The sequence below is a fragment of the Chiloscyllium plagiosum genome, unplaced genomic scaffold, assembly GCF_037043375.1.
Source record: "Chiloscyllium plagiosum isolate Xiang-an unplaced genomic scaffold, Cpla_swu_hap1 HiC_scaffold_19, whole genome shotgun sequence".
Classification (NCBI taxonomy): domain Eukaryota; kingdom Metazoa; phylum Chordata; class Chondrichthyes; order Orectolobiformes; family Hemiscylliidae; genus Chiloscyllium; species Chiloscyllium plagiosum.
The window spans coordinates 55536726-55549828 of record NW_028270157.1 but is presented as its reverse complement, the minus strand read 5'-3'; the positions used below and the strand labels follow the sequence as shown (position 1 = coordinate 55549828).

At 45.9% G+C, this 13103-nt stretch overlaps 1 protein-coding gene across 2 annotated transcripts in view; it reads left to right on the top strand.

Moving 5' to 3' along the window:
• aass (aminoadipate-semialdehyde synthase) overlaps positions 1 to 13103 on the top strand; it is a 73838-nt gene that overhangs the window by 28969 nt on the left and 31766 nt on the right. For both annotated transcript variants that reach the window (XM_043709191.2, XM_043709192.2), the window contains exons 9-11: positions 6707 to 6855; positions 7160 to 7282; positions 8777 to 8888. In XM_043709191.2, coding sequence (XP_043565126.2) covers positions 6707 to 6855; positions 7160 to 7282; positions 8777 to 8888 — 384 coding nt within the window. The remainder of the gene's footprint in view (positions 1 to 6706; positions 6856 to 7159; positions 7283 to 8776; positions 8889 to 13103) is intronic.

Genomic DNA, 13103 nt, shown 5'->3' with positions numbered 1-13103 from the left:
GTACCCATCCTCTCTTCACAGGACAGCCCTTCATCCCAGAGACCAATCCAATGAATCCTCTCAATATTGTCTCTAATGTAAGCACGCCTTTCTTGAAATGCACATAGATGAAAACTGCACGCAGCATGCCAGATGTAGTCTCACCAAATCCCTTTAGCAATTGTAGCAAGACATCCTTATTCTTATACATCCATTGCCTTGTAGTAATGGTCAGTGTACCATCTGCTTTCTTAGTTGCTTGCTGTCCCATTGTGCTAACTTTCTATGGCTTTCTTTGATTATTTGATGAGCAGCTGTCCTGCTGATACCATTGTTTGTGTTCCTATCAAATTTGCATGACATTCTTGTCAACAGGACAATTTATGTTCCAATCAAAATTTGTTTGAGCTGAACTCAACCCGGATAGAGCTGCACCCCACACTTAAAGCCATAGAGATGTAGAGCATGGAAACAGATCCTTTGGTCCAACTCGTGCATGCCGACCAGCTATCTAAACGAATCTAGTCCCAGTTGCCAGAATTTGGCCCATATCCCTCTAAATCCTTCCTATTCATATACCCATCCAGATGCCTTTTCAATGTTATAATTGTACCAACTTTCAACACTTGCTCTGGCAGCTCATTCCACACATGTATCACCCTCTGTGTGAAAAAGTTGTCCCTTAGGTCCCTTTTAAATCTTTCCCCTCTCACCCTACGCCTTCTAGTTCTGGACTCCCCCACTCCAGAGGAAAGACCTTGTCTATTTACCCTATCCATGCCCCTCATGATTTTATAAACCTCTATAAAGTCATCCCTCAGCCTCCGAAGCTCCAGGGAAAGCTGTCCCAGCCTACTCAATGTCTCCTGATAGCTCAAATCCTCCAACCCTGGCAACATTCTTGTAAATCGTTTCTTAACCCTTTCAAGTTTCACAACATCCTTCCAATAGGAGGGAGACCAGATAATATTTGCACACAATATTCCAAAACTGTCCTAACTAATGTCGTGTACAACTGCAACAAGACCTCCCTACTCCTCTACTCAATATTCTGACCAATAAAGGAAAGCATACCAAACACCACCTTCACTATCCTATCTACCTGTGACTCCATTTTCAAGGAATGATGAACCTTCACTTCAATTCTCTTTGTTCAGCAACACTGCCCAGGACCTTGCCATTAAGTGTATAAGTCCTGCTCTAATTTGCCTTTCCAAAATGCAGCGCTTCTCATTTATCTAAATTAAATTCCATCTGCCGTTCAGAAATTGTTCTAACAATCTGGCATAGTGATTCAGAGGCTTGGCAGTTTTTTTTAACACTCTTTGGTTCGCTTTTTCTGTCCAGTTTATCTGCAAGGTCATCAACTGTCAGAGGGTGAACATCCATGGTTAAAATTCAGCATTGCCAATTCCATTCTTCTCGCCTAGCTAGAGAGAGAGAGATGGCATATTGACTGTTTCTGACTCGACTCATTGACTGATGTTATTTGTGATTTTTCCATTGATATACAAGATATATATGCAGAACATTATCAAATTTAGCCAGTTCTATAGGATTTTAACATATTGCATTGATTCACTACTCCACCCAAGAATAAATTTTGCTACCAGTCAATTAGGGGAAAAAGATAGAAATTCGTTCAGACTATGGCTGCTAGCCTTGGAGATCCCTTTGGTACCAAATAGCACCTAACTTTCAAGAGAAAATTATCTCCAATCCAGACAGAAACAGACTCTGCTTATTGGAAGGAATTTAATAATTGATTGACGGAACCACTATTCTCTGGAGAACAGTAACAAAACCTTGATATTGAGCCTAGCCTGCCTTACCAAAACTCGCTACCATGGCCCCTGATCTGCACTAACCTACTTCAGTTGAATTAAATTTACCACACAAACACAAACTAATACTGTTGTTATTTTATAATCCCTGAACAAATCTATAAATCTGTAATTACAGTCAATGAGGTTTATTGCCTGGAAACAGACCCTTCAGCCCAACCTGTCCATGTCAGCAGTTTTCACATTTAACTCATCCTGTTTACCTGTGTTTGGTCCGTACCCCTCTACGTGCATCCCATCCATGTATTTGTCCAAATGTTCCTTAAATGACAAAATTGTACTCTACTCCACCACTACCTCTGGCAACCCATTCCTGACACTCACCTCAATCTAGAGTTGAAAAGTGTAGCGCTGGAAACACTCAGCAGGCCAGGCAGCATCTGAGGAGCAAAAGAATTGACGTTTCGGGCATAAACCCTTCTTCAGGAATGAGGCTGGTGTGCCAAGCGGGCTGAGATAAAAGGTGGGGGGGGGGGGGGGGGAATTTTGGGGGAGGGGCACTGGGAATACGATAGGTGGAAGGGTGAGGGTGATAGGCCGGAGAGGGGGGTGGGGGGCGGAGAGGTCGGGAAGAAGATTGCAGGTCAAGAGGGCGGTGCTGAAGCTGGGGGTTAGGACTGAGATAAGGTGGGGGGAGGGGAAATGAGGAAGCTGAAGAAATCTACATTCATCCCGTGTGGGTGGAGGGTTCCTAGGCCGAAAATGAGGCGCTCTTCCTCCAGGCGTCGTGCGGCCAGGATCTGGCGATGGAGGAGGCCAAGGACCTGCATGTCCTTGGTGGAGTGGGACGGGGAGTTAAAGTGTTCAGCCACGGGGCGGTTGGGTTGGTTGGTGCGGGTGTCAAGAGGTGTTCCCTGAAACGTTCCGCAAGTAGGTGCCTGTCTCCCCAATGTAGAGGAGACCACATCGGGTGCAGCGGATACAGTAAATGATGTGTGTGGAGGTGCAGGAGAATTTGCGACGGATACGGAAGGATCCACTGGGGCCTTGGAGGGAGGTGTGGGCGCAAGCTTTGCACTTCTTGCGGTTGCAGGGGAAGGTGCCAGGAGTGGAGGTTGGGTTGGTGGGGGGTGTGAACCTGACGAGGGAGTCGCGGAGGGAGTGGTCTCTCCAGAACACTGATAGGGGTGGGGAGGGAAATATATCCCTGGTGGTGGGGTCTGTTTGGAGGTAGCGGAAATGACGGAGGATGATACAATGTATCTGGAGGTTGGTGGGGTGGAAGGTGAGGACCAGTGGGGTTCTGGCCTGGTGGCGATTGGCGGGGCAGGGTTCAAGGGCGGAGGTGCAGGAAGTGCAGGAGATGCGGTGGAGAGCATCGTCAACCACGTTGGAGGGGAAATTGCGGTCTTTGAAGAAGGAGGCCATTTGGGCTGTTCGGTAGTGGAATTGGTCCTCCTGGGAGCAGATACGGCCGAGGCGAAGGAATTGGGAATATGGGATGGCGTTTTTACAGGGGGCAGGGTGGGAGGAGGTGTAATCTAGGTAGTTGTGGGAGTCAGTCGGTTTATAGTAAATGTCTGTGTTGAGTCGGTCACCCGAGATAGAAATGGAGAAGTCTATGAAGGGGAGGGAGGAGTCTGAGACGGTCCAGGTAACTTTCAACGACTGCCCCCAGTGACGTCACTCACCTGCTCAAGGACAACACCGCATGCTACGCCACTCCCGCGTTGATCTCCGCCCCCGCGACCTGCGCCGCCCCCACGCCTAACCCCCCACCCCCATGCCTAACTCCACTCCCCCCCCCCCCCCCCCCCCCCAGCTCCAGCTCCACACCAGGTCTTAGCTCCCAGCCCTGCCGTATTTTCACCATCCCTCCAGACCTCCCACTCTCTGAGGATGAACGATCAGTCCTCAGCAGAGGCTTCACCTTCATCCCCCTACGCTCCTGGATCAAAGAGTTTGACCCGCGGCGAGACATCGAGCATTTCTTCTGCCGCCTTCGCCTCCGCGCCTACTTCTTCAACCAGGACTCTAACCCACCCTCTGACGACCCCTTCTCCCGCCTCCAACACACCCCATCCTCCTGGACACTCCTTGCTGGCCTCTTACCCGCCCTCAATCTCTTCATATCCAACTGCCGCCACGACATTGACCACCTCAACCTGTCCACCCCCTCACCCACTCCAACCTCTCTCCCTCACAACACGCAGCCCTCCACTCTCACCGGTCCAACCCCAACCTTACCATCAAACCAGCAGACAAGGGAGGCGCAGTGGTAGTTTGGCACACTGATCTTTACACTGCTGAAGCTAGACGCCAACTCGCAGACACATCCTCCATCTGCCCCACCTCCCACCACCAAACCATCATCTCCCAGACTATCCATAACCTCCCAGACTATCCATAACCTCATCACCTCAAGGGATCTCCCATCCACCGCCTCCAACCTCATAGTCCCACAACCCCGCACTACCTCCTGCCCAAAATCCACAAACCTGACTGGTCCGGCTGGCCCATTGTCTCAGCCTGCTCCTGCCCCACCGAACTCATCTCTGCATACCTCGACACTGTCCTGTCCCCCTTAGTCCAAGAACTCCCCACCTACGTTTGGGACACCACCCATGCCCTCCACCTCCTCCATGATTTTCGCTTCCCCGGCCCCCCAACGCCTTATCTTCACGATGGACATCCAGTCCCTATACACTTCCATCCGCCATCACGAAGGCCTCCAAGCCCTCTGCTTCTTCCTCTCCCGCCGACCCAATCAGTACCCTTCCACTGACACCCTCCTTCAACTGACTTAACTGGTCCTCACTCTTAACAACCACTCCTTCCAATCCTCCCACTTGCTCCAAACCAAAGGAGTAGCCATGGGCACCCGCATGGGCCTCAGCTATGCCTGCCTCTTCGTTGGATATGTGGAACAGTCCATCTTCCGCAACTACACTGGCACCACCCCCCACCTTTTCCTCCGCTACATTGATGATTGTATTGGCGCTACCTCGTGCTCCCACAAGGAGGTTGAACAGTTCATCCACTTTACTAACACCTTCCAACCCGACCTCAAATTTACCTGGACCGTCTCAGACTCCTCCCTCCCCTTCCTAGACCTCTCCATTTCTATCTCGGGCGACCAATCCAACAATGACATTTACTACAAACTGACCGACTCTCACAGCTACTTAGATTACACCTCCTCCTACCCTGTCCCCTGTAAAAATGCCATCCCATATTCACAATTACTTCGCCTCAGCCGCATCTGCTCCCAGGAGGACCAATTACAATGGCCTCCTCCTTCAAAGACCGCAATTTCCCCTCCAATGTGGTTGACGATGCTCTACACCGCATCTCCACCACTTCCTGCACCTCTGCCCTTGAACCCCGCCCCTCCAATCGCCACCAGGACTGAACCCCACTGGTCCTCACCTTCCACCCCACCAACCTCCAGATACATCGTATCATCCTCCGTCATTTCTGCCACCTCCAAACAGACCCCACCACCAGGGATATATTTCCTTCCCCACCCCTATCGGCATTCCGGAGAGACCACTCCCTCCGCGACTCCCTCGTCAGGTTCACACCCCCCACCATCCCACTCCCAGCATCTTCCCCTCCAACCGCAAGAAGTGCAAAGCTTGCGCCCACACCTCCCTCCAAGGCCCCAATGGATCCTTCCGTATCCGTCGCAAATTCTCCTGCACCTCCACACACATCATTTACTGTATCCGCTGCACCCGATGTGGTCTCCTCTACATTGGGGAGACAGGCCGCCTACTTGCGGAACGTTTCAGAGAACACCTCTGGGACACCCACACCAACCAACCCAACCGCCCCATGGCTAAACACTTTAACTCCCCCTCCCACTCCGCCAAGGACATGCAGGTCCTTGGCCTCCTCCATCGCCAGACCCTGGTCACACGACGCCTGGAGGAAGAGCGCCTCATCTTCCGCCTAGGGACCCTCCACCCACACGGGATGAATGTAGATTTCTTCAGCTTCCTCATTTCCCCTCCCCTACCTTATCTCAGTCCTAACCCCAGCTTCAGCACCGCCCTCTTGACCTGCAATCTTCTTCCCGACCTCTCCGCCCCCCACCCCCTCTCCGGCCTATCACCTTCACCCTCACCTTCTTCCACCTATCGTATTCCCAGCGCCCCTCCCCCAAATTCCCCCTCCCACACCTTTTATCTCAGCCCGCTTGGCACACCAGCCTCATTCCTCTAGAAGGGCTTATGCCCGAAACGTCAATTCTCCTGCTCCTTGGATGCTGCCTGACCTGCTATGCTTTTCCAGCACCACACTTTTCAACTCTGGTCTCCAGCATCTGCAGTCCTCACTTTCTCCTACTCACCTCAATCTACATGGGGTAAGAATTTTCCCCTCTGGACCCTTTTGTATTTCTCCCCTCTCACCTTAAACCTATGTCCTTTAGTTTTAGACTCCCCTGGCATGGGGAAATGTTGTTGGTTATCTTCCTTATCGATGCCTTTCATGATTTTATAGACTTCCATCAGCCAAAGCTCAGTCTCTTACACCTGGGAAGTGGTGGTGGTGGGGTGAGGGGTAAGTCCCTCTCCTAATTCAAAATCTCCTTCTAATTCAAATCTTCCAGTCCAGGTAACGTTCAAATAAATATTTTCTGCTCTCTTTCTACTTTAATATCCTTTCTATGTTAGGGCAACTAGAATTGCTCATAATACACCAAATGTGGCCTTACCAACATCTTGTACAACTGAAGCAAGACACCCTGACTCCAATACTCAATGCTCTGACTGATGATAGCGAGCATGCTGAGAGCCTCTTTCACCACCTTCAATCCTAGATCTCTTTGTACTCTCAAAGTGGAAAGATCGAGCGTTTTGAGCATGTCTTGGCTAACTACTTTAAACTGTGAAGGCTTTATGCTTTAAAGATGCTAAAATGTCCACAATACTTTTTAGATTGCTCCATATACCACTTGTTTGGTGAACGGTATTTACTGGGATCCAGATACACCTCGATTACTTAACCGCTCGGATGCTTACAATTTGCTGGCATCGGCCAAAGACTTTGACACAGCTAGTGAAGGTTGCCCAGAATTACCCCACAGGTGGGTTGATTATAAACCAATGGTTGTAGCACTTGCTTACTTATGAATGGTTTATCAAAACGCCTTCCGTGAAAAGCGTTCACGCACAGATTTTCATTGTTGTGTTAAATGTTAAGGGGAGCAGGCTTGACGGACCATATGGGATAACTCTGCTTATACTTTCTTATATCTTTGACTTTTATTTCACTGTGTAGTGGCATATTTATACCTATCGCAACTCCCCAAACATGCACAATCTCTTCTTTCTGCTCCTAGTGTGTGAGTATTGTATAACGTGAGGTGTTGTGTTGTGTCTGTCTTCTAGGTTTTTGGCAATCTGTGACATTTCTGCTGACACTGGAGGTTCCATTGAATTTATGACTGAATGCACGTCCATTGACATGCCATTTTGTATGTACGATGCAGAACAACAGATTATTCATGACCGGTAGGATTCCCTATGTTGTTAACAGTAAATTACATCCAGGAGCTTCACACAGCACTGAATCAGTTGTTTCAAACGATTATCCTAAAGTACTTGCTACTCCCATAAATAATAATGCAATAATGAAGGTTTTTTTGATGTTACTTGAAGGTAAATGTTGTTCTGATCATCCAGGATGACTCCCTTGCTCTTCCGCAAAAATATTTTTGTGGATCTTTTAATGCCATCTGAGAGGCATTTAACAGTTTAATGTCTTACCTGAAACAACACTTCCAGCAGAGCAGCTGTCCCTCAGTATTCCACTCGAGTGTCAGACCAGGTTTTTCGTGTTCGATGCTGTGAAGTAAGACTTAAGCCAAAGCCTTTGTGACTCGATTTGTGGGAGAAAGTGAGGATTGCAGATGCTGGAGACCAGAGTTGAAAAGCGTGGTGCTGGAAAAACACAGCAGGCCAGGCAGCATCCGAGGAGCAGGAGAATCGACGTTTCTGGCATAAGCCTGAAGAAGGGCTTATGCCCGAAACGTCGATTCTCCTGCTCCTTGGATGCTGCCTGGCCTGCTGTGTTTTTCCAGTGCCACACTTTTCTGACTCGATTTGTGACCAATTTCCATGCAGGGCTTTTCTTTTCAAAAAAAGACTTTGACATTCCCTATGGTGGGGGAGACCAGAACTAGAGGGCATAGATTTAGAGTGAGAGGGGAAAGATTTAAAAGGGACCTTTCCATGCAGAGAGTAGTGCGTGCATGAATTAAGACGATGGAGGCTGGTACAATTACAATATTTAAAAGGCATCTAGATTTGTGTATGGCCAAGTTCAGGCCAATGGGACTAGATTAATTTAGGATTTCTGGTCGGCATGGACAAGTTGGACCGAAGCGTCTGTTTCTGTGCTGTACATCTCTCTGACTTTAAATAGAAGATTAAATCAAAAGACAATGAAGTATCCCCATTTAAATCTATACACAAGTAAGTCTGTATATTGTATGTGTGAGAATTCAAAATATTTGTGTTTTAAGCATCCAACAAAAATACTACTTGTATTCATGTGATGTCTTTAATGTTGCAAGATATCTAATGGAAGATTGCAGGAATACTCAGGCTACAAATTGGGACCATAACCTTGAAGAAAGGGGCATGTTTTAATGAGCATCTTAAAGGAGGAGAGAATGATGGAGTGGGAAATAATTTGAGAGAGGATACTAGAGTCTAGGGCTGAGACATTTGAAAGCATGGTGGCATAAGCCAGTTGAGCTTAACACATCCATTTGCAGTTAGAGGATGAAAATTGGCCCCAAGCAAGCCCAATGTTTCCTGATTTATGTTTTTGAGGGGGGTGGGTAGGGGTGTGGTGTGTGTGTCCATCCAAGCAAAACTCCATATTAAGGGCATGCCTTTGGAAAATCTCTTCTTAATTTCAGACACTCACTTCAAAAGCAAGATTTTCCTCCACAGCAGATCTGGGTTAATTGCAATGTATATAATTGTTTTTACTTGCAGCCTAGAAGGCAATGGGATCTTGATGTGTTCAATAGACAACCTGCCTGCACAGCTGCCAATTGAAGCCACGGAATACTTTGGAGACCAGCTTTGCCCATATATATGGGAAATGGTAAAATGCATGGTCATAAGGAAAGGATGTAACCAATGACATTGTGTGGTCTTCCCCCTCCTGCCCCCCAACTACATCCCACTTCCTCCCTTTTGTTGTCAGGCATGAGTTCTAAGCATCCCGGTCTTGGATCAGCTGCTCTAGTTTGTCACTTACCTAGTGTTTGGGGAGATCTTACTCAACAAATGACAGACAAAGCAGATAGAGCAAGATATTCCTTGGGGGTTGGAAACTAGTTCCGATTGCTTGAGGTAAATTAGATCAAATCATTATGACCGCTCTATAGAGAGAGTTCAGTTTCCAGTGATTGATTGACTGAAAAAATCGCACAAAAAGATTTCAAGTTGTAAGACTTTTCCTGCAACAAGCTAAAAACATTGACTAAACACTGTTTTGCAGGCAGCACTCACTTTTAAACTACAAAAAAACAATTTCCATTTAAACTTTGAGCAGAGCTAAAATTTTTAGACAACAATTATACACCATTCTTTCAGTGGATACTTCATTCTCCAGGAACCAGTCTAAAATCATTCCTGATGGATTGATTTCTTTTTCCTTCCCCAGTCAGATAAACTTCCAGAATTGACTTTTACTGTAAGGGTTGCATTTCTTCTCTATAGCCTAAGCTAGGCAAGTCTTCCAACTGCCTTCAAGTCCCCAGCATTCTGCATGATTGCCAATAGAGTCAGCCTTTTCTCTGCTTCAGGTATAGGACTATCTGCCTCTGCCTTATCTGCTCTGTCTCTCGGGATGGTGCAGAATGATTTTGAGCTGCTGAGTTTCCTGGATATATTAGAAACATTATAACTGGATAATACAATGAGTTCCTGTGGATGTTTCCCTCCCCAAACTTACCTCCGTGGCACTGTGAATCACATGGGTCTGGCATCCTGTCAGAAATGTGAATTAGTAGTAATCGAGAGCCCTAATTCCACTATCTCTTGATATTTAAGAGACAGTTTAAAATATATCCATTTATAAAGTATGACATTCCTAACCTGACATTTCTGACCTGAAAAATCACCAGCTACACTCTTAATATGGAGCCTGAAGTGACCAGATTAGATGACACAGTATCCTTCATTATTTGACACACACTTTCAGGCAGTGCATTAATATCTTTATGCGGGCTAATCATTTTCCTTGTCATCTTTTAAACAAGCAACACATTAAATCAAACAGTGCCTAAAGGTTCATATTCTTTGTTCTACTATTCCAGTGTAGCACAAAGATTACTTTGCAAACAATTAAGCAGTTGGTTTACATTTGTAAATGGTATAGTAAATAACTGCATCTTATTTGTGATGCATTGACACTTTTTTTATTATACAACAAATGTAATTGGGAACATTGATTCTTAGGAGTAGTTAATTGGTTGTCCTTTGTTTTGCACTATAGGAATCCATCCCACTGTGGAAAAATGAGATGGCGCACCCATTTATTCTTTAGTTTTATTTTTACCTCGTCTATGAATGGTTTTAGCTAGTCTGCTTCCGAGCATTGCGATAGGGTTAGCATTCACATGCTCCGCAGGGAAGTTTAAATACTTTTTTGTAAGTCAGACCAAATCTCATTGATATGCTTAGAATGTTGGATATTTGAAACAAAAACTGAACATGCTAGAAATACTCTGGTCTGGCACCATCTGTTGAGAGGGAGATGGAGTTAACATTTCCGTTGATCACCTTCCCCAGATCTGGGAACACCGTGAGATGATCCCAAAATCAGGGAAAGGTTGGAAGGGAGTAAAGTATAAAAAGGGAGGTACCAATTACAGAGTAGAAGACAGGAGATTAAATCACAATTTGAATGAAAATGAGAAGCAAAGACAGGCTGTAATGGGACAATTCCCACCTCAGTCCACTGTGTGGAGTTTACCCATTCTCCCCGTGGGTTTCCTCCGGGTGCTTCGGTTTCCTCCCACAAGCCAAAAATGTGCAGGTTAGGTGAATTGGCCACGCTAAATTGCCCGTAATGTTAGGTGAAGGGGTAAATGTAGGGGAATGGGTCTGAGTGGATTGCGCTTCAGCGGGTTGGTGTGGACTTGTTGGGCCGAAGGGCCTGTTTCCACATTGTAAGTAATCTAATCTAATCTAAAGAAGCAAAGGTATGCCGAGAGGAGATGTAAATGGGCATAGAAGGATCACCATTAACAATTGTTGCCCAAATAAAAAGAGGTCAGAGAAAATGATCTGAAATAGTTGAAGTTTGTGTTAATGGTTGGAATCGGAAGCTGAGGTGCTGCTTCTTGAGCTCATGGTGGGCTTCATTGGCCCACTGCGAGGAGGTCAAGGAAGAGAGACCAGAGCTGGGTGAGGTGCAGATTTAAACTGACGAGCCACTGGAAGCTCAGGGACACTTTTGTGTACTGGAATGGTTGTTTGGCGAAGCAGTAATCCCGTCACTCCAAGAGACTGCATTATGAGCAAAAAGGAAAGGAAGAGTTGCATTTATGGTGGATTTAATGTCTCCTGTGAAATAAAACATGCTGACAGTGCAGCACTCCCTCAGCATTGCACTAAATTGTCAGCTTTGAGATTTAGATTCAAGTTCCAGAACCTTGTTATTCAGAGAGAGAGAGAGATTTCCACCAACTGAGCCATGGCAGGCCCAATATACAATATTGAAAGAAGTACAAGGGAATTGCTGTTTCACCTGAAAGCAGAGATTGAGGCCCTGGAGGATGCAAAATCAGGAGGAAAAAGGCTTGTTGTTGTACCTCCTTTTGATTGCATGGTGAGGTCCTGTAGGAAACAGAGGAGTTGTTGGAAGTGGGTGGTTGAGGAGAGGACCATTATGTCACAGAAAGGATGTTCATTTCCATTGCAAATATTTGAAGTGGAGGGGAATGTGTATTCGGTGATGGTTGCAAATTGGGTCCTTGCATTATCAAACATCTCCATTCATTTCACAAGCACTGCCCTGGCGTGTTTAATTATTTGCTCTACTCCCGCTCTGATTTATTTACCATTGATTTCCAACAACGTTTCAATGAAGTTCAGTCTAAGTTTGAGGAACAGGATTTTATCTTTAGATTTGATGTTTTTAAAGTCTTCTGGAACCTACATTGAGTTGTCCAATTTGGCATCATAATCTCCATTTTTTGATGGCAGCTGTTAATAATGAATCTGCATTTTCTTTTCCATGATCTCTGCATCTCTTGATATATCTTCTATTTCTTGTCTCTTAGATTTTTACTATCATTCCTTTTCTCATCTGATTGTCCGTCCATCTGTCCTATCATAGACATCCCAGTTTATTCTTTCCTCCTTTTCCTGTCTTATTTAAAAACACATACTTTCCCAAAGTGTCACTGACCTAAAAAATTACGGCCTGAATCTTTTCTTCAGGGTTGAGAGTGAAGAGTTGAGACAGTTCCGGGTTCGGCAGACAGATGTGGGAGTAATTGCCTCCGAAGTAGTGATTTCCATTCTGGTACACCTAGCTTCTATGGGAGTCAGGCCAACTGACCTTAGAACAAGTAAGAAGTCTCATCGGTGTGAAGGCAAGCTGAGTAGAAGGCCTGACTTGACCCTCTGGCTCTATGTTGAAGAATTCACAGCAATGTTAACAATTAGGCACGGGCAATAAATGTCACAAACGCCCACATCCTGTGAATAAGTGAGAAAGCCATTTTTAAAAAAAGTGACATAAAATATCTCTGTAGCCCTTACCCTTCGCAACCTGTCAATCCCCCACACACTTTCCATTGCCAGCCATGCAACCTTTTTCCCCCAACCAATCTCCATTACCCATGCCTTCCATGCCAACATCAGTCCTTCTATCCATCCCAATTAGTCCTTTATAGCCATTGTGCCAACCTATGCATCTCTACACACTCAAGTCTCCTTAAAAGTGCTGTGCTCACTTTGTGACAACTTGTGCTAGTTTAAAAACCCCTGCCAACCACTCATTGCCCAACACCTATTATTCCAATTAATTCACCAGAGACAGGCATCAGGGCCCGTGCTGAGATGAAATAAAGTTCAACGTGTCAGTTGCAGAATTTATGCAAAAGAATAACCTCTTGCATTTTATAATTATGTTTACATAACTTAAACTACATAATCCCTTATAACAGCAATCCTTTCATTCAAGTGCTTAATTCCAGATATCAGCAATAATTGGAATTTGAGTGTCTTTTGCAAATTTGACTTGTTTTTCTAATCAACCTGTCTAGAGATGTTATTACACACCTCTGGAGCAGGTGGGACT